At 40.1% G+C, this 22,411-nt stretch overlaps 1 protein-coding gene across 1 annotated transcript; it reads right to left on the reverse strand.

Annotated features, from left to right (window-relative positions):
* Positions 1-2,130: 2,130 nt before the first annotated feature.
* Positions 2,131-19,650, reverse strand: clrn1 (clarin 1). The gene is made up of 3 exons (XM_028574200.1): positions 19,066-19,650; positions 14,241-14,420; positions 2,131-2,396 (listed from the first exon to the last, which is right to left on the reverse strand). Exons 1-3 carry the CDS (start codon positions 19,319-19,321, stop codon positions 2,131-2,133), a joined length of 702 nt encoding a protein of 233 aa, XP_028430001.1. The 5' UTR covers positions 19,322-19,650.
* Positions 19,651-22,411: the final 2,761 nt, after the last annotated feature.

Here is a 22,411-nt window from a genome sequence, read left to right on the forward strand (position 1 = left end):
AAAATTCCAATTTTTTGTCTTATTGAACACAATACAACATACTTTGTTGTGTGACTTAATTCCCGAGAGGCTGCCTCTTAAGCGGGACCAGTAGAGTAGAGACTCCTTCGTCTGGATAACAGGGACTCCTTCGTCTGGAGAGCAGAGACTCCTTCGTCTGGAGAGCAGAGACTCCTTCGTCTGGAGAGCAGAGACTCCTTCGTCTGGAGAGCAGAGACTCCTTCGTCTGGAGAGCAGAGACTCCTTCGTCTGGAGAGCAGAGACTCCTTCGTCTGGAGAGCAGAGACTCCTTCGTCTGGAGAGCAGAGACTCCTTCGTCCTGGAGAGCAGAGACTCCTTAAGTCTGGAGAGCAGAGACTCCTTCGTCTGGAGAGCAGAGACTCCTTCGTCTGGAGAGCAGAGACTCCTTCGTCTGGAGAGCAGAGACTCCTTCGTCTGGAGAGCAGAGACTCCTTCGTCTGGAGAGCAGAGACTCCTTCGTCTGGAGAGCAGAGACTCCTTCGTCTGGAGAGCAGAGACTCCTTTGTCACAAACTTTCCTCAAACGTCAACAGAGATAACTTTGCTGTTAACAGTTTTCAGATAAAAGGAAACAGAAATAAAGTTCAATACACCATTTATTTCTTACAGCAACGAGTTCTCTACAGCGACTTCAATGTGTTTCTACTTCTCAACATTTACACAAAGTACACAGCTGCTGTAAAAGGTGTGTTTAAAGTACACAGCTGCTGTACAATGTGTGTTTAAAGTCTATATTTATTTACCAAATGGAAAGGCAGCAACTGGCAGAACAGATCTATAGTGACAGTCAGTCTATTGTTCTATATCTATAGTCATAGTCTATTGTTCTATATCTATGGTGACAGTCATAGTCTATTGTTCTATATCGGTCAAGTTATGTATGGTTCACACTTCAGTTCTTTGCCCAAACTTGAAAAAGGCCTCTTCAAGGACTAAAGGACGCAAGGGACAACTCAATTTTCTTCTGACTTCTTTTATTTAATTCCAGTTAGTCAGTTAGTTAGGTTGATAACCTTTAAAAAGGTGAAACACAAAAAGAAATATACATTACTTCAAGTAAGGTCATTTCAAATTAAATATATAGTCTCAATGTAGTCATATTATGAATGGCATTTAGAATTAATTAAGTCTACGGAGAAACTTCTCCCAGCAAAAACACTCACAGATCACCTCAAGTTTCAAACAATATGGTATCAATATATTAACTGAAACTGTGCATTTCAAATACAATATGCAAATAAACAATTGTCAAGTAACTTGCCATCAATCATTGCTTCCCAAATATAATTACCAAATTAGACAATTGGTCTCAATTCTCAACATAAATAAACTTAACTGGCAACAATCTTACACAATATCCACGTGCCTACCGGTTGGGTCTCCAGAATCCCAAATGAATCCCTGAATGTGTATGAATGAGAGTCTCCTCTTCCATAAAGGAATTCCAGTGAAAGGCTTTTTTCACCAAACATTTCACCACCTGCTATCACAAAGGTGCACCAGTATAAATGTTCCCCAGGGCAACACAAGCTAATGATGGGTTCCACAGTACAGGCACTTTCTCGCCCCCTGCTGGTGTTTTATCTTGGAAAGAAGTTGAAAAGGTGAATGCCTTGACTATGAACACCTGTCTTTTGATGAAACAATATCTATAAAGACAGTCACAGTCTATTGTTCTATATCTATAGAGACAGTCATAGTCTATTGTTCTATATCTATAAAGACAGTCATAGTCTATAGTTCTATATCTATAGAGACAGTCATAGTCTATTGCTCTATATCTATAGAGACAGTCGAAGTCTAAAGTTCTATATCTATAGAGACAGTCATAGTCTATGAATATAGTGTCAAAAAAGTGGCAAAAAATGCTTCAAAAGTGTAAAAATCAAACTTCAAGAAACGCTTTGAAAGAGTCACAACTAGTGTCAAGTTGTAAGTTGTGTTACAGTAAGTTTTACTACAAACAACAGTCTGACAGAGCCTCGAGAAAAGGGCTAAAAAATTTAAAGTTTTACTACAAAAAGTCTAAAAAAGTCTGTCTCAGTACATGAGGTCAGCAGCTCCTCCACTAGGCTCCGCCCCTTTCTCCCCCCCCCTCCCCTAGTGTTTATCAGTACATGAGGTCAGCTGCTCCTCCACTAGGCTCCGCCCCTTTCCCCCCCTGGAAGGGGAAGTGCGTCCCGGCCAGTCGGATCAGCAGGACGTTGAGCGCGTGCAGAAGGACCACGAGGAGGAACAGCCAATAGCAGCGGCCGTAGCGTTCGCTGTGCGTCTGGAAAACAAAGTTCTCCTCGTTGAAGTTGGCGATCCGCCGAGAAAGATGGTGAAGTTTGACCTCGGAGGCAAACAGGACCATCACCAGACAGCTGCTCACACCTGGACAGGTACAGTAGATGTTATATATATTAATATATATATACACACACCAGACAGCTTTTCACACCTGCACACACACAAGTATGATTATTACATATATACACACACCTGTACTTACACAGGTATGATTATTATATATACACACACCTGTACACACACACAGGTATGATTATTACACATATACACACACCTGTACACACACACACAGGTATGATTATTACACATATACACACACCTGTACACACACACACACAGGTATGATTATTACACATATACACACACCTGTACACACACAGGTATGATTATTATATATATATACACACACCTGTACACACACACAGGTATGATTATTATATATATATATATATATATATACACCTGTACACACACACAGGTATGATTATTATATATATATACATATACACACACCTGTACACACACACAGGTATGATTATTATATATATATACACACACCTGTACACACACATGATTATATTATATGATTATATATATATATACACACCTGTACACACAGGTATGATTATTATATATATATATACACACACCTGTACACACACACAGGTATGATTATTATATATATATATATATATATATATATATATATATATATATATATATATATATATATATATATATATATATATATATATACACACCTGTACACACACAGGTATGATTATTATATATATATATATAAATATAAATATATATATATATATATACATACATATACACACCCTGTACACACACACAGGTATGATTATTATATATATATACACACCTGTACACACACATATATATATATATATATATATATATATATATATATATATATATATATATATATACACACCTGTACACACACAGGTATGATTATTATATATATATATAAATATAAATATATATATATATATATATACGCACACCTGTACACACACAGGTATGATTATTATATATATACACACACCTGTACACACACACAGGTATGATTATTATATATATATATATATATATACACACACACCTGTACACACACAGGTATGATTATTATATATATACACACACCTGTACACACACAGGTATGATTATTATATATATATACACACAACCCGGTCTCACGCCAGGTCATGTAATAGTCACGTTATTTTGATTTATTAATTCGTGTACAGGTTACGATTTTGAAGTTTATTTCATGTATATGCAACGACTTTTGAACGTGTACAGGTTACGCTTTTGGAACCTGCTCTGGGGGACGCGATAACGGGGAAATGAGGCGCCACATGCCGGCCACAACAACGGGACGGGCCGCCACTCGCGGGACACGGTCCCCGGCCGCAGGGGCACAACAACAGGGAAATGAAACGCCACAACGGGGAAATAAAACGCCACAACAGGGAAATAAAACGCCACGGTGGTGGTTAGGAAAAAAGAAGAACGGGGAAAGGAACCGTCACACGCGGGACACACCGACAAACGGTAAAATCTCCCGGCTGCGGAGGTTGTAGACGGTGAAAGCTCAAGCTCAAATATCTCTTCATTTGGTTGCCGCAATTTGGAAAGGCACAAACTCGAAGCATTTTCTGATTAGTCCTGATCTAACTCCAAGCTCCGTCTGTCAGCTCTGTGAGCTCCTCCCTGCTCCGCCGTTGCTAGGTTACCTATGCAAATGAGCTGCTGAACTCTTGAACTGCAGGTCAGCTCTGCTTCACTGCGTTGTCAGGTTACAGCCTGTTGATACATGCTCATTACTATGGACAGGACCTTGGCAAATCGTTTTTTTGTGGAAAAAATACATTTTGGATTATTGGATTGTATGAGATCGGCACTCGATTGCTGAGGACTTGACCGGAAAGCAGTACATAAACAGAGGTAAGGATTAACACAACTTTTATGCCTTTCTGTTACATCTACTGCCGTCAAATTCGCTGTGTTCCCTCGTAAGGAATAACTGCACATGGCTAAGCACTAGTAATGGCATTTCGAACACGTTTAGAGGCTAAAAACACGTTTAAAACTTGCCCTGTTTAAGCCTTGTTTAAGACTGTTGGGTGCAAAATCTAGCAGGAGGATAACTCGGTGTAGGCGGCACCGTTTGTTTTCGTTTTTCTCTCTACTGACAGTACTCCTGATTTACAAACAGCAGAGCTACGGGTTGAAATCGACCGGAATTCTCCTTTAAGGGGGACTACACTCCCTGTTCTGTATGTCTGACCAAAAACACTAACTGTGTGTGCAACATGAACCATGCTTAAAATGCCAAGATCTTCATCCCCCTATGCAGCTTCTCAAGGAGCAGCTGACCGAGTTCTAAAGAGCCTACAATGACAGGAAAAGCATTTAGAAGTGATATTTCTCTTTCAAGTGGCTTCCCAAATTTCCAGCTGTACATACTCTGTATTTGGCTCTTGTAAGCCAGTGTTTTTGGATATGTTTTTAAAGTTACAGACTACATGAGCCTGACGTTTCATTGGACAGTGTTTACTTTCAAAACTCATGCACCATAACGTGACGAGTGGTCCAAACATTACAATCATTCTACCATAGTGAATCATGAAATGGTGCTTAGGGATAAGTGGCCTGGCTGGGTAGAGATCTTAAACATGTTATGATGGTCTATTATCAACTGCTTCAAAAACACACCTAGTCTGTCACTGACTACAGGTGCAAATATTATACTGCATATTTCTCTCAGAAGAAGAAACAGTTTCCAATGTGAACTCTGCCTACTAACCAGGTCCCCTATTATTAGTCAAGACACCACATGTGGCTGTCTGTCTGCCTGACAGCATTTTCATTTGTTCTAAGATTCAGCTTGTTCTTTTCCTTCATGTAACCGTAACCAGAGCTTGGTATTCTATTGTTAAGCTGCTCCGATGTAAACAGATTGTCCTCATATATTAACTGTGGCAGCAACAGCTGTACTTCCAAAGGAGCAACACCTTCTCAGGCCGGTTACACACCGGCTGCGTGGTGTTTTCTACGTCTTTACCCACCAGAAAGGTGTCTGACTGATGCTGCTGCTGCTGCTAGCCTCGTCTGGACACATGGATGTTTCCCATAAACATAAATATATTCTGATCTGATTACAGCAAAGACAACGTCGGCAGGATTGACGGCAGAATAGGCTCCAGAATATTTCCTTCTGGATTGACAGGTGACATATTAGAAAATCAAATTATTTTTTTAATTACATTCATATACCTGCATTTATGTCAAAACCTCGAGACTTTCACACATCAAAATGTCATTTGTTAAATGTATTTCTGTCTAAACGACATATAACAGGGTATATACGCATTTCAACCAAAACTTTTCATGACTTTTTGGCAAATTTCCATGACTATGATTTCCTGAAAATGTCAGTCGACATTCTCCAATAACAATACTAATCAGTGTTAAAGTTTCCCCTCAGAGGTTTAACTATAAATGAATGATAATGTGGTTCACAGGGGGATTCATCATACATGAACACGTGGAATTATGTACTTAACAAAAAAGTGTGAAATAACTGAAAACATGTCTTATATTTTAGATTCCTCAAAGTAACCACCCTTTGCTTTTTTATTAATAAGGGAAATAATTCCACTAATTAAACCCTGACAAAGCACACCTGTGAAGGTAAAACCATTTCAGGTGACTACCTCATGAAGCTCATTGAGAGAACACCAAGGGTTTGCAGAGTTATCAAAAAAAGCAAAGGGTGGCTACTTTGAAGAATCTAAAATATAAGACATGTTTTCAGTTATTTCACACTTTTTTGTTAAGTACATAATTCCATATGTGTTCATTCATAGTTTTGATGCCTTCAGTGAGAATCTACAATGTAAATAGTCATGAAAATAAAAAGGAAACGCATTGAATGAGAAGGTGTGTCCAAACTTTTGGCCTGTACTGTATGATGAATCCCACTGTGAACCACAGACATTATCTGTACTGTATCTCTGCCCGAATACAACGTTAAGGTTAAAGATGCATTAGGTAAGTCTTATAAAACTAACTTTCTGTCATATTTGCTGAAACTGACCCTATGTTCCAGTAGAACTACATGAATTATGTAAAAAATAAAATAAAACAGCTCCTCTGGCACCTCCTACAGCCTGTACTGCAACTGGCAAAATCCCACCTCTCCCTGTTGATATTCTCCAATCAGGGCCACGGGGGCGGGGGGGGTATCTGCCTGTCAATCACTGCTCAGACACGCACACGCATATAAAGCCTTCTCCCCTCCCCCTCCCCACGCACCAGCTGCAGAAAGGTTTCCCAAAACTCAGGTGAATATTGGAGAGGCTTTCCAGAGGTGGCGTGAGCTCTGGGAATTTAAAGATCTGAAGAACGATGCAGACGTAGCCACATTTCCTCTCGACAGGTAACATAATCACCACGAATGATTTATCTTTCACTTGGTTATTAGGAGTCAGAAGCCCTACGTTGGTGAGGATGATAGCAACGTTAGCACAGGGGTCGGTCTGATGTGATGCTGAAAGGGCTAACGCTAGCCTGCTAGTTAGCATCGTTTTACTGTAGGTGAGTAACTTTAACGTTGTTTTAGTGTTTAATTATTGAACATGTTGTCTGACATGCCGGCAGTTGTGTCAAACTCCCTTAGTGTGGGAGGGGCTTGGGCTGCAGCAGAAAGGGGGGGGGCTGAGAAGTTGTCAAATTTGTTGGCAAACTCCTGGATCTTCACCATCTTACCTACAGCAGCTTTAAGACGACGTGAAATAAATATTTTATAAACAACTTTTTTATTAATCACATATTATTATGCTGTGTTAAGAAAAATTCCATGATTTTTCCAAAACTTTCTGGGTCTTTATATTTTTCCCAAACCTTTCCAGGCCTGGAATTAGCATTTTTCAACCGACCCCCAACCGGCCCGTCAGACACCGCCTACCAAGAGTCTGGGTCTGCCGAGGTTTCTTCCTAAAAGGGAGTTTTTTCTGGCCACTGTCGCAATAGCCACTGCTAATGCTTGCTCTTGAGGGAATTACTGTAATTGTTGGGGTTTTGGAATTTATAGAGTGTGGTCTAGACCTACTCTATCTGTAAAGTGTCTCGAGATAACTTTTGTTATGATTTGATACTATAAATAAAATTGAATTGAATTGAATTGAATTGAAATTCCATAACATAACTTTCCCAGTTTTTTTCAAAATGTATGAACCCTGAAATAAATATTTTTTCCTATTCTACAGTATGTTGTCTGGAAACGCTTCCAACTAGGGTTGGGTACCGAAACCCGGTTCCACTATGGTACCGGTTCCTACGCAAACGGTAGTATTCGGACCGGATTAGAACGCAAATTTCGGTTCCGACTGAAATATTTTCCCTCCGTCGCTCCGGACGGCGAGTGGCGCTCGTGCATGCACTCTACAACCCCACAGGCAGGACAGCCTCCCCAAATTGTCTGCCTTTAGTTTATGTCATTTTTCAGGTTTTCAAGAATCGTTTAGGAATCGGAATCGTTTTCAAAGTACCGGTTCAGCATCGGAATCGTAAAAATCCAAACGATACCCAACCCTCCGTCCAACACGCTGGCGTGAACAATAGGCGCCGGTCCTATCTCTAGCATGCACGTGTTTTCGGCGCGGCTCGAGACGTGCGTGTCATGCAGGCGGTGTGCACGCTCTAACCTGTTACCATGGGAACCCAAATAAACACGCTCACACCACGCAGCCAGTGTGTAACCGGCCTAATACATCATCATTACTGGCAGTATCTGTATCCACGCCCCAAGAATATGTCTTTTGGTTTCACGAGACTCTTTTTATCAGAGAAATATCTGCTCATCTTATAGGGAGGGTCAACATCCTCAAACATTTTACTACCATTTCACAACTCTCGCATCAAAGTTGTAAAAGCATCGTCATCATGACGTATAGAATGGGTATCTATAAACTTTCTCTTCAACAATGTACATAGTCCCATCTATGACTGCTTTAGCTCCTCTGCACATCAGTGAGAGATGTATCAGTTGAAGAATACGTTAGATTGTATGTGTATGTAATGTTATGTATGTACTGGTGTGCCTCTTTGTGTGCATCTATTCATCACCATGTGTATACAGGTGGTAACTGTGTACTCTATAGTCTGCACCACGACCCTTTCATTAATCATTGGCCCCACCTATAAGTGTTTCTAGCTTCTTTGGGGACCCATTCACTCTACCCAACTGATCTTGTACCCCAACTGTATTATTGTAATGTTTGAAGTGGTACTGTGAATAAATAAATGAATAAACTAAGCTAAACTAAACATCAACATTCCCAGTGTCCTGGGACATAGTCAGTTTCTTCATTGATATACTGTTTGAATGGTCTTTCTTAAGATGTTGTGTAGAGGAGTTTAGATTGTTCTTTGGCCAGACTGATCTCATGAAGTGGCGTATGTATGACACGCCAATAGCATGTTTATCAACGCAATTCGGCTGCCATTGACCTACATTACGATTGAATTTTCGCCGTAGCGAGAAGTATAAACAGACGTGGGACCGTGTAAGGTGGATGGTTGTGGTGGCTGATGGGTAAAACAGGACCTTCACCAGGAGAGCTGGGATCCCATTTTTTTAAAGCCTTCTCCCGATGTTTCTATCCTAAACCCAACCGTTTACTGTTTTCCTAAGTGTGTTTTTGTCGTTCTTTTGTGTTACTAAAGCCTCTCCCTGTGTTCTTACAGCTCAAAATGCTCAAAAGGTGTCCAGATAACTCACCCCTTGGCTTTAGGAAAGTGGCGTGTATGTTTACGCAGATTCATGATGCCATGTTGTCGTTGGCAGTTGTTGTGAAAAGTCTCAGGAATCTGATAAAGCATGAATGGTTCTAAGATGCTGGATGATGAGCTTCCTGACTTCTCCACCAATGACACGCCAGCACCTTGGGCACACAGACTGGACATGACTTACTCAGGATAGAGTCTGGAGCTCAGATACACACAGACTGGACATGTCTTACTCAGGATAGAGTCTGGAGCTCAGAGATACACACAGACTGGACATGACTTACTCAGGATAGATCTGACTCAGATACACACAGACTGGACATGTCTTAGGATAGAGTCTGGAGCTCAGATACACACACAGACTGGACATGACTTACTCAGGATAGAGTCTGGAGCTCTTACACAGACTGGACATGTCTTATGGATGTCTGGAGCTCAGATACACACAGACTGGACATGTCTTACTCAGGATAGAGTCTGGAGCTCAGAGATACACACAGACTGGACATGACTTACTCAGGATAGAGTCTGGAGCTCAGAGATACACACAGACTGGACATGTCTTACTCAGGATGGAGTCTGGAGCTCAGATACACACAGACTGGACATGTCTTACTCAGGATAGAGTCTGGAGCTCAGAGATACACACAGACTGGACATGTCTTACTCAGGATAGAGTCTGGATCTCAGAGATAGACACAGACTGGACATGTCTTACTCAGGATAGAGTCTAGAGCTCAGAGATACACACAGACTGGACATGACTTACTCAGGATAGAGTCTGGAGCTCAGAGATACACACAGACTGGACATGACTTACTCAGGATAGAGTCTGGAGCTCAGAGATAAGATCAACAACTTTGGATCTTTTGTTAACAGAAATAAATTCATAAATATGCTCCAGGAAGGAGAAGACATGTTTGGTAAACATGTTGAAGAGCTGGCCAGTTGTGCAGGTCAGATCTTCATCTCCAGGTGGAACAGAGGTGTGTGTTTGGAGATCTAATACACATCATGTGTGTGTGTTTTTAACACAGTAGGTGTGTTTCAGTTAACACAATATGTGTGGTCCCATTAGTGTGTTGATGTTAAAACATCTGTTTTAAGAGTGTACACACACCTGGAGACACACACACACACACCTGGAGACACACAGGTATGATTATTATATATAGACACACTTAGGGCTGTGATGATAACCGCATCACCGCGATACCGGCGGTGACGTGCCACTACCGCGGTGATGATATCACTACCGCCATCACCGCATTTTTATTTATTTTTTTTTACTTTTTGCTGCCGAAGGTTACAGGAGAACACATGTCGTGTGATATTAAATATTATGAAAGCAACAATCATTGTTTAGTTATCCTCATCGACAGTGTAGGAGCCACATAGTGTATGTTGTTTATGGTCTCATTTATGTTTATATTATTTATTTATTATTGTGTTGTGCACTTGTATTGTAGGCGGTGGGCGTTTTCATCGCGGTTTGAGCGGAAGTTATAACCTATTTGTTTGCTTCACCTGATCACCTGATCACCTGGTGAGCCTGGGAGCCAACACTTTCTGTTGACCAACACAGTGCTGCCGCGAGGGACTAAACACTGAGATGCATAAACACACTGTGACGCGCTCAAGGATTGTATTGCAAGGATTTATTCCGCCACACTAACACGCAAATTTCGACTCCCAAAGTAACTTTACATTTGGTAACTGCAGTGCTAGTTGTATTTTACGTGTGGAGGAATAAATCATTGCAATACGATCGTGAGCGCGTCACAGTGTGTTTAGTATCTCTCGGTGTACTTTGTTGTATTCTCTCCTATTTGAAAAGGTTATGGAGAGAAACAAAAACTTTTATTATTGATTTTTATTTGATTATTATTATTATTGTTATTATTATTATTATTATTACTACCACTACTACTACTACTACTACAGGTAACGTTTAATATAATACAGAGTTGGGAAGGCAAAGACGTTTCTCTGTTCCCAGCAGAGGTGGACATTACTGCTGCAGTGTTTACCATTGTTCTTTAGCCTAGCAGCTAGCAGAGTTTCCTTCTGTTCAGAGATTAATCCTGACAACACCGCACGGTTAAATGTCAGCCTGCATGCACGTTTTGTAGCCTAAACAGAGCAGCTCATGTTGGTAGTGAGAGCAAGAAGTTAGCGGAGTGCCGAGTTGCCCTCTCTGCTCTCTGTCTGCTCAGCTGCTAGACCACTGTGCTGCAGAGTGTCTGCACTCGCCATTGTCGGCTAACAATTACTTTATTTTTAACTTTATCGACAATATTGCTTTCTGAACTGTCTGTGGACTAGATCAACGGAGAGGAGAAAAGGCAACGCGGCCTTAAATGACAGCAAGACACAGTAAAGACTCTGACATTGAGCTGAAATGGAAACACTGCAATCTTTCTATACAGTCTATGACTGCAACATATGTTGTATGGTTTAAGCCAATGCTTTTTCGGGGGTAACGCTATCCACTCTACTGGCAGTATTGACAACAGATAAAGCCACCGTGTCTTGAGAAGCTTGTCATTTTATTGTTCACGTTTAACTCACTTTACATCATCTTTGTTATCTCTTTTTCCTCTCACTTTTCCTCACAGCTGCACTCGTACACTACTCTCCGTTACCGCTCGCTCTCCTTGCAGCGCGACCACACGAGCACTGACATCACCTACTTAAGGCACCCTGCTGTTCTTGCTCTAACGTACGCTACTCTCTTAAGGGGGTTGGGGTTAACCGCCGTACCGCGGTGATACGTTGCTTCTTCACCCCGGTAAGAAAAAAACTATACCGTCACAGCCCTATACACACACCTGGAGACACATACAGGTATGATTACTATATATATATACACACACCTGGAGACACATACAGGTATGATTACTATATATATACACACACCTGGAGACACATACAGGTATGATTACTATATATATACACACACCTGGAGACACATACAGGTATGATTACTATATATATACACAAACCTGGAGACACATACAGGTATGATTACTATATATATACACACACCTGGAGACACATACAGGTATGATTACTATATATATACACACACCTGGAGACACATACAGGTATGATTACTTATATATATATACACACACTGGAGACACATACAGGTATGATTACTATATATATACACACACCTGGAGACACACACAGGTATGATTACTATATATACATATATATACACACCTGGAGACACACACAGGTATGATTACTATATATACACACACCTGGAGACACACACAGGTATGATTACTATATATACACACACACCTGGAGACACACACAGGTATGATTACTATATATACACACACACCTGGAGACACACACAGGTATGATTACTATATATATACATACACCTGGAGACACACACAGGTATGATTACTATATATACACACACCTGGAGACACACACAGGTATGATTACTATATATACACACACCTGGAGACACACAGAGGTATGATTACTATATATACACACACCTGGAGACACACACAGGTATGATTACTATATATATACACACACCTGGAGACACATACAGGTATGATTACTATATATACACACACCTGGAGACACACACAGGTATGATTACTATATATATACACACACCTGGAGACACACACAGGTATGATTACTATATATACACACACCTGGAGACACACACAGGTATGATTACTATATATATACACACACCTGGAGACACACACAGGTATGATTACTATATATATACACACACCTGGAGACACACACAGGTATGATTAATATATATATACACACCTGGAGACACACACAGGTATGATTACTATATATACACACACCTGGAGACACACACAGGTATGATTACTATATATATACACACACCTGGAGACACACACAGGTATGATTAATATATATACATACACCTGGAGACACACACAGGTATGATTACTATATATACACACACCTGGAGACACATACAGGTATGATTACTATATATATACACACACCTGGAGACACACACAGGTATGATTACTATATATATACACACACCTGGAGACACACACAGGTATGATTACTATATATATACACACACTGGAGACACATACAGGTATGATTACTATATATACACACACCTGGAGACACACACAGGTATGATTACTATATATACACACACCTGGAGACACACACAAGTATGATTACTATATATATACACACACCTGGAGACACACACAGGTATGATTACTATATATACACACACCTGGAGACACACACAGGTATGATTACTATATATACACACACCTGGAGACACACACAGGTATGATTACTATATATATACACACACCTGGAGACACACACAGGTATGATTACTATATATATACACACACCTGGAGACACACACAGGTATGATTACTATATATACACACACCTGAGACACACACAGGTATGATTACTATATATATACACACACCTGGAGACACACACAGGTATGATTACTATATATACACACACACCTGGAGACACACACAGGTATGATTACTATATATATACACACCTGGAGACACACACAGGTATGATTACTATATATACACACACCTGGAGACACACACAGGTATGATTACTATATATACACACACCTGGAGACACACACAGGTATGATTACTATATATACACACACCTGGAGACACACACAGGTATGATTACTATATATACACACACACCTGAGACACACACAGGTATGATTACTATATATACACACACACCTGGAGACACACACAGGTATGATTACTATATATATACACACACCTGGAGACACACACAGGTATGATTACTATATATACACACACCTGGAGACACACACAGGTATGATTACTATATATACACACACCTGGAGACACACACACACACACACACACACACACACACACACACACACACACACACAGACAGCTGATGATGTAATGGTATGTGACAGACAGACAGCTGATGATGATGTAATGGTGTGTGACAGACAGACAGACAGCTGATGATGATGTAATGGTGTGACAGACAGACAGACAGCTGATGATGATGTAACGGTGTGTGTCTCACAGCTGATGGAGGTCCAGAGGTAAAGTCCCAGGGGGCCTTGCAGCGTCTCGTACGGACGTCCAAAGGCGTTGAAGAAGAAGAAGCCGGTGGCCACCGCAGAGAACAGGATCACCACACCACAGAAGAAGACCACAGTCACATGGAGGCCCACTGGGATAGCACTCTGCAGGTCTGGGAAGACTGGGGGAAAGAGACAGACAGACAGACAGGTTAGATATCAGACAGAGAGAGACAGACAGACAGACAGACAGGAACAGAGCAGCTTTGTTCCTCTGATCCAGTCAGGCAGAAACAAGTTAGTGAAGGCCAGCAGCAGCTCTCATTAACTGGACCAATCAGATAACAGCACACTCTCTGACCAATCAGACACCAGTACACTCTCTGACCAATCAGACACCAGTACATTCTCTCCTCGCATTAACTGGACCAATCAGACACCAGCACACTCTCTGACCAATCAGACACCAGTACACTCTCTGACCAATCAGACACCAGTACACTCTCTCCTCTCATTAACTGGACCAATCAGACACCAGCACACTCTCTGACCAATCAGACACCAGTACACTCTCTGACCAATCAGATAACAGCACACTCTCTGACCAATCAGACACCAGTACACTCTCTCCTCTAATTAACTGGACCAATCAGACACCAGCACACTCTCTGACCAATCAGACACCAGTACACTCTCTGACCAATCAGATAACAACACACTCTCTGACCAATCAGACACCAGTACACTCTCTCCTCTCATTAACTGGACCAATCAGATAACAGCACACTCTCTGACCAATCAGACACCAGTACACTCTCTCCTCTCATTAACTGGACCAATCAGATAACAGCACACTCTCTGACCAATCAGACACCAGTACACTCTCTCCTCTCATTAACTGGACCAATCAGATAACAGCACACTCTCTGACCAATCAGACACCAGTACACTCTCTGACCAATCAGATAACAGCACACTCTCTGGCCAATCAGATAACAACACACTCTCTGACCAATCAGACACCAGTACACTCTCTCCTCTCATTAACTGGACCAATCAGATAACAGCACACTCTCTGACCAATCAGACACAAGTACACTCTCTGACCAATCAGACACCAGTACACCCTCTCCTTTCATTAACTGGACCAATCAGACACCAGTACACTCTCTGACCAATCAGACTCCAGTAAACCCTCTCCTCTCATTAACTGGACCAATCAGATAACAGCACACTCTCTGACCAATCAGACACCAGTACACTCTCTCCTCTCATTAACTGGACCAATCAGACACTAGAACACTCTCTCTTCTCATTAACTGGACCAATCAGATAACAGCACACTCTTTGACCAATCAGATAACAGCACACTCTCTGACCAATCAGACACAAGTACACTCTCTAACCAATCAGACACCAGTACACTCTCTGCTCTCATTCTCTGGACCAATCAGAAACCAGAACACTCTCTCCTCTCATTAACTGGACCAATCAGACATCAGTACACTCTCTCCTCTCATTATCTGGACCAATCAGACACCAGTACACTCTCTCCTCTCATTAACTGGACCAATCAGACACCAGTACACTCTCTCCTCTCATTAACTGGACCAATCAGACACCAGTACACTCTCTCCTCTCATTAACTGGACCAATCAGACATCAGTACACTCAGAGACAGACACACACACACACACACACACACACACACACACACACACACACACACACACACACACACACACACACACACACACAGACACACGCACACACACACACACACACACACACACACACACACACACACACACACACACACACACACAGACACACAGACTCACACACACACACAGACTCACACACACAGACACACACACACACACACACACACACACACACACACACACACACACACACACACACACACACACACACACACACACACACACACTCACACAGACTCACACACACACAGACTCACACACACACACACACACACACACACACACACACACACACACACACACACACAGACACAAACACACAGACACACACACAGACTCACACACACACAGACTCACACAGACTCACACACACACACAGACACACACACACACACACACACACACACACACACACACACACACACACACACACACACACACACACACACACACACACACACAGACACACACACACACACACACACACACACACACACACACACACACACACACACACACACACACACACACACACACACACACACACACACACACACACACACAGACTCACACACACACACACACACACACACACACACACACAGGTATTAATTAGGACTAACAGGTATTAATTAGGACTAACAGGTAACTTCCGGTGTATTAAGAGAGAGATATGAAGACTAACAGGTATTAATTAGGACTAACAGGTAACTTCCGGTGTATTAAGAGAGAGATATGAAGACTAACAGGTATTAATTAAGACTAACAGGTATTAATTAGGACTAACAGGTATTAATTAGGACTAACAGGTAACTTCCGGTGTATTAAGAGAGAGATATGAAGACTAACAGGTATTAATTAGGACTAACAGGTAACTTCCGGTATATTAAGAGAGATATATGAAGACTAACAGGTATTAATTAGGACTAACAGGTAACTTCCGGTATATTAAGAGAGAGATATGAAGACTAACAAGTATTAATTAGGACTAACAGGTATTAATTAGGACTAACAGGTAACTTCCGGTGTATTAAGAGAGAGATATGAAGACTAACAGGTATTAATTAGGACTAACAGGTAACTTCCGGTGTATTAAGAGAGAGATATGAAGACTAACAGGTATTAATTAGGACTAACAGGTATTAATTAGGACTAACAGGTATTAATTAGGACTAACAGGTAACTTCAGGTATATTAAGAGAGATATGAAGACTAACAGGTATTAATTAGGACTAACAGGTATTAATTAGGACTAACAGGTAACTTCCGGTATATTAAGAGAGAGATATGAAGACTAACAGGTATTAATTAGGACTAAAAGGTAACTTTCGGTGTATTAAGAGAGATATATGAAGACTAACAGGTATTAATTAGGACTAACAGGTATTAATTAGGACTAACAGGTATTAATTAGGACTAACAGGTAACTTCCGTGTATTAAGAGAGATATGAAGACTAACAGGTATTAATTAGGACTAACAGGTATTAATTAGGACTAACAGGTAACTTCCGGTGTATTAAGAGAGAGATATGAAGACTAACAGGTATTAATTAGGACTAACAGGTAACTTCCGGTGTATTAAGAGAGAGATATGAAGACTAACAGGTATTAATTAGGACTAACAGGTATTAATTAGGACTAACAGGTATTAATTAGGACTAACAGGTAACTTCAGGTATATTAAGAGAGAGATATGAAGACTAACAGGTATTAATTAGGACTAACAGGTATTAATTAGGACTAACAGGTAACTTCCGGTATATTAAGAGAGAGATATGAAGACTAACAGGTATTAATTAGGACTAAAAGGTAACTTTCGGTGTATTAAGAGAGATATATGAAGACTAACAGGTATTAATTAGGACTAACAGGTATTAATTAGGACTAACAGGTATTAATTAGGACTAACAGGTAACTTCCGGTGTATTAAGAGAGAGATATGAAGACTAACAGGTATTAATTAGGACTAACAGGTATTAATTAATTAAGAGAGAACAGGTAACAAGACTAACAGGTATTAATTAGGACTAACAGGTAACTTCCGTATTAAGAGAGAGATATGAAGACTAACAGGTATTAATTAGGACTAACAGGTAACTTCCGGTGTATTAAGAGAGAGATATGAAGACTAACAGGTATTAATTAGGACTAACAGGTAACTTCCGGTGTATTAAGAGAGAGATATGAAGACTAACAGGTAAATTAGGACTAACAGGTATTAATTAGGACTAACAGGTAACTTCAGGTATATTAAGAGAGATATGAAGACTAACAGAAGGACTAACAGGTATTAATTAGGACTAACAGGTAACTTCCGTATATTAAGAGAACAAGACTAACAGGTATTAATTAGGACTAACAGGTAACTTCCGGTGTATTAAGAGAGAGATATGAAGACTAACAGGTATTAATTAGGACTAAAAGGTAACTTTCGGGTTAAGAGAGATATATGAAGACTAACAGGTATTAATTAGGACTAACAGGTAACTTCCGTTGTATTAAGAGAGAAGATAACAAGACTAACAGGACTATTAATTAGGACTAACAGGTAACTTCCAGGTTGTATTAAAGAGAGATATATGAAGACTACCAGGTATTAATTAGGACTAACAGGTAACTTCCGGTATTATTAAGAGAGATATGAAGACTACCAGGTATTAATTAGGACTAACAGGTAACTTCCGGTGTATTAAGAGAGATATGAAGACTAACAGGTATTAATTAGGACTAAAAGGTAACTTTCGGTGTATTAAGAGAGATATATGAAGACTAACAGGTATTAATTAGGACTAACAGGTAACTTCCGGTGTATTAAGAGAGAGATATGAAGACTAACAGGTATTAATTAGGACTAACAGGTAACTTCCGGTGTATTAAGAGAGATATGAAGACTAACAGGTATTAATTAGGACTAACAGGTAACTTCCGGTGTATTAAGAGAGAGATATGAAGACTAACAGGTATTAATTAGGACTAACAGGTATTAATTAGGACTAACAGGTAACTTCCGGTGTATTAAAAGAGAGATTTGAAGACTAACAGGTATTAATTAGGACTAACAGGTAACTTCCGGTGTATTAAGAGAGAGATATGAAGACTCACAGAAGAAGCGGGACGGCCTCCCGCCCAGCCCGCACTGCTTCACCCTCTGGCCCTGGAACAGGCCGTAGCTCAGCTCCCCCAGGAACTTGTCCAGCTCGGGCCCGGTGGCGTTGACCAGCTCGGCCCCGGTCCGGCACAGCACGGCCCCGCTGATCCACAGCGGCAGCCCGGCGCACACCGCGGCCGTCAGGGCGCAGCACAGCCCGACGAGACCGGACACCGAGTACAGGAGCTGCTTTTGGCGGCTCGGCTTCATGGCGGCCGGCCGGCCGGGAGGACGGAGAGGCGGGAGGCGCGAGGACCGGAGGAGCGGGAGGCGCGAGGACCGGAGGCAGAGAGAGGCGCGAGGACCGGAGGCAGAGAGAGGCGCGAGGACCGGAGCCAGAGAAAGAGGCGCCAGGACCGGGGGCAGAGAGAGGCGCGAGGCAGGGAATGTAGGGAGGGGGGCTGCTGCCAGGCTACAGGAGCCGGGGGAGGAGAGGGGGGAGGACCGGAGGAGACAGCCGCGGGTTCACTCTAAGATATTTCGTCCAACGTAAAAATAAATAAATAAAAAAACCTGTCAGAAAGCGTCAGAAACGTAAAAACAAACACACATCAACGTCAACAAAGTTACAAAAATAAATAAAAATAAATAAAGATAACTGTCAGAAAGCGTCAGAAACGTAAAAACAAACACACATTAACGTCAATAAAGTTAACAAAAAAATAAATAAATAAAAAAAACTGACAGAAAGCGTCAGAAACGTAAAAACAAACACATATTAATGTCAACAAAGTTAAAAAATAAATGAAGATAACTGTCAGAAAGCGTCAGAAACGTAAAAACAAATACACATTAACGTCAACAAAGTTAAATATAAATAAATAAAAAAAGATAACTGTCAGAAAGCGTCAGAAACGTAAAAACAAACACACATTAATGTCCATAAAGTTTAAAAAAATAAATAAATAAATGCAAACGCTAAAAGAGTGAAAAGAAACCAAATGTCCCGTATGTGGTTCAGAGTGTAGGGCTGCCTCCCGTCCCTAAATCTCATGGGAGACCTCCGCTTGATCCACACATAGCTGGCTGAGTGACCATAACCGGGGGAGGAGGAGGAGGAGGACCGGGGGAGACAGCCGGGGGAGGAGGACCGGAGATACGGTAGCCTAATAAACGATAGGCCTACTAACGTCAATACAGCTCCAAAAACGGAGGTAAAAAGCCCCAAAATGCGTCAGAAACGTAAAAACAAAATGAAATAAACGTCCCAAAAGGATAATAAAGTGAAGATGAACGGGAGGAGGCAGTTTTATTACCGTTTTATATAACCTTATTAAAAAGTCTAACTGCACACACTCAGCCAGGCCCGTCCGTGTTAGGGTCACCATGGCAACAAGGAGAGTGGATTTCAGAGGGGGGAGGGGTGCCACGTGACCTCCAAACACATCAACAGTAACATTAGTTTAGACTTGTTTAATGCTTTTCTTTTACCCTTTCGATACTTTTTGACGTTTTTTTAACGCATATTTGACCCTTTGAATGATTTTAAGCCTTTTTTACCCTTTTATTGACGCTTCGGTCAGAACCATTAAGTATCACCGGTGTGTGTGTGTGTGTGTGTGTGTGTGTGTGTGTCTGTGTGTGTGTGTGTGTGTGTGTGTGTGTGTGTCTCTTTAAGAGTTAAACTCCCCCCCGCCCCGCCCCCTCCTCCCCTCTGAGACTGTGAACGTGATGACGCAGCAGCGCGTCAGACACGTCAGACGTTGGGGTGCTGGGTGAAGTGTGCGCGAGGGCTCAGACCGAGCGGACAGAGCGGAGCAGAATGAGGTCAGTCCCAGCGTTACACGTTCATCTCTATGTTTAATCATCATTATTAATGATTATTAGTCTTTATTAGTCGTTATTAATGTGTTACAGAGAGCACGAGGCTTATGTAGGGATTAATATGCATGTGTAAGTTAACTTTAGTTTGTGAGTTTGGTTTTATCTGGTAGAAAGTGTGAGTTTTTAGTTGATAACTTGTGATTAATCAGAATATTAACACTATATAACTTGAGATGTTAACATGAGTTTATGGTGATTAACTCTTGGGCTGTCTGCCCGTGCAACGTTGGATTTTCCTGCGTCAAAATGTAAAATTAAAACTTCTTTTTTTTCAGCTTTTTTGGTTATCTTTTTAGAATTTATTTTTAATCACTTTTTGACATTTTTGCAGATTTTTTTCAACGTTCTTTCATCAATTTTTCTTTACATGCTATAAAATGGACTAAAACACCCAAATCCAATGAAAGTAGTGACCTGATGATGTCTTTAACTTGTGAAGAGCCTTGCATGGAACCATCCACGTTATTATTTAGACAAACCCAAATGTTGTGATAATAACTTTTATAAGATGGGTCAGATATGACCTGATGACAGCAGGAGGATTACATGAATAATATAGTATAATGAACAGTCTAACTGACTAACTAAAGGTGGGGCCCAACAGGCTCTATTAATACATAATAATAACACTAATAATAATAATAACACATAATAATAACACATAATATTAACACATAATAAAACATAATAATAACACATACATGAGGCTGGTTTCTCTCACATTTCTGTCCTTTTATCAACATTTTTGGTGTTTTTTTCAGACTTTGTTTTTTGGAGTGTATGTTTCTGATGTTTTTGATATTTAGTAGTTTTACACATTTTTTTGGATGTTTTTTTCACACTTTTTGGAGTCTTTTTTTCCTTCTTGTCTTTACTCACTGACTGTGGAGTCATCTGTTTAGATATTGTTTATACTTTATTTGTTTTAAATATTTAAATCTATTCACCTGTAGAGTCCTACTGGAAGGAACTAATAATAATAATAATAATAATAATAATAATAATAATAATAATAATAATAATAATAATAATAGTAATAGTAATAATAGTAATAATAGTAATAATAATAATAATAATAATAATAATAATAATAACATAATAACAAATAATATAATACTATATAATACTAATATAATATAATATAAATATAATATAATAGTAGTAGTAATAATAATAATAATATAATGTAATATAGTAATAATAATATTAATACTATAATAATAGTAATATAATATAATATAATATAATATAATAGTTATAATAATAATTATAATAATAATATAATGTAATATAGTAATAAAAATACTATAATAATAATATAATAATAGTAATATAATAAAAATAATATAATGTAATGTAATATAATAATAATAATAATAATAATAATAATAATAATAATAATAATAATAATGTGTGTGTGTTTCTCTGTCAGTGTGTTGGTGGTGTTGGTCCTCAGCATGGTGGTAGGCGTGGCGA

This window comes from Perca flavescens, chromosome 3, assembly GCF_004354835.1.
Source record: "Perca flavescens isolate YP-PL-M2 chromosome 3, PFLA_1.0, whole genome shotgun sequence".
NCBI lineage: Eukaryota > Metazoa > Chordata > Actinopteri > Perciformes > Percidae > Perca > Perca flavescens.

Bases quoted from the DNA above. Each gene is read 5' to 3' on its own strand.
- clrn1 (XM_028574200.1), bottom strand. From the start codon at position 19,321: ATGAAGCCGAGCCGCCAAAAGCAGCTCCTGTACTCGGTGTCCGGTCTC. The intron at 14,421-19,065 runs GTGAGTCTTCAT...TCTTTCCCCCAG, and splicing joins GAGGCCGTCCCGCTTCTTCT to TCTTCCCAGACCTGCAGAGT. The intron at 2,397-14,240 runs GTGAGACACACA...GTACCTGTCCAG, and splicing joins CCTCTGGACCTCCATCAGCT to GTGTGAGCAGCTGTCTGGTG.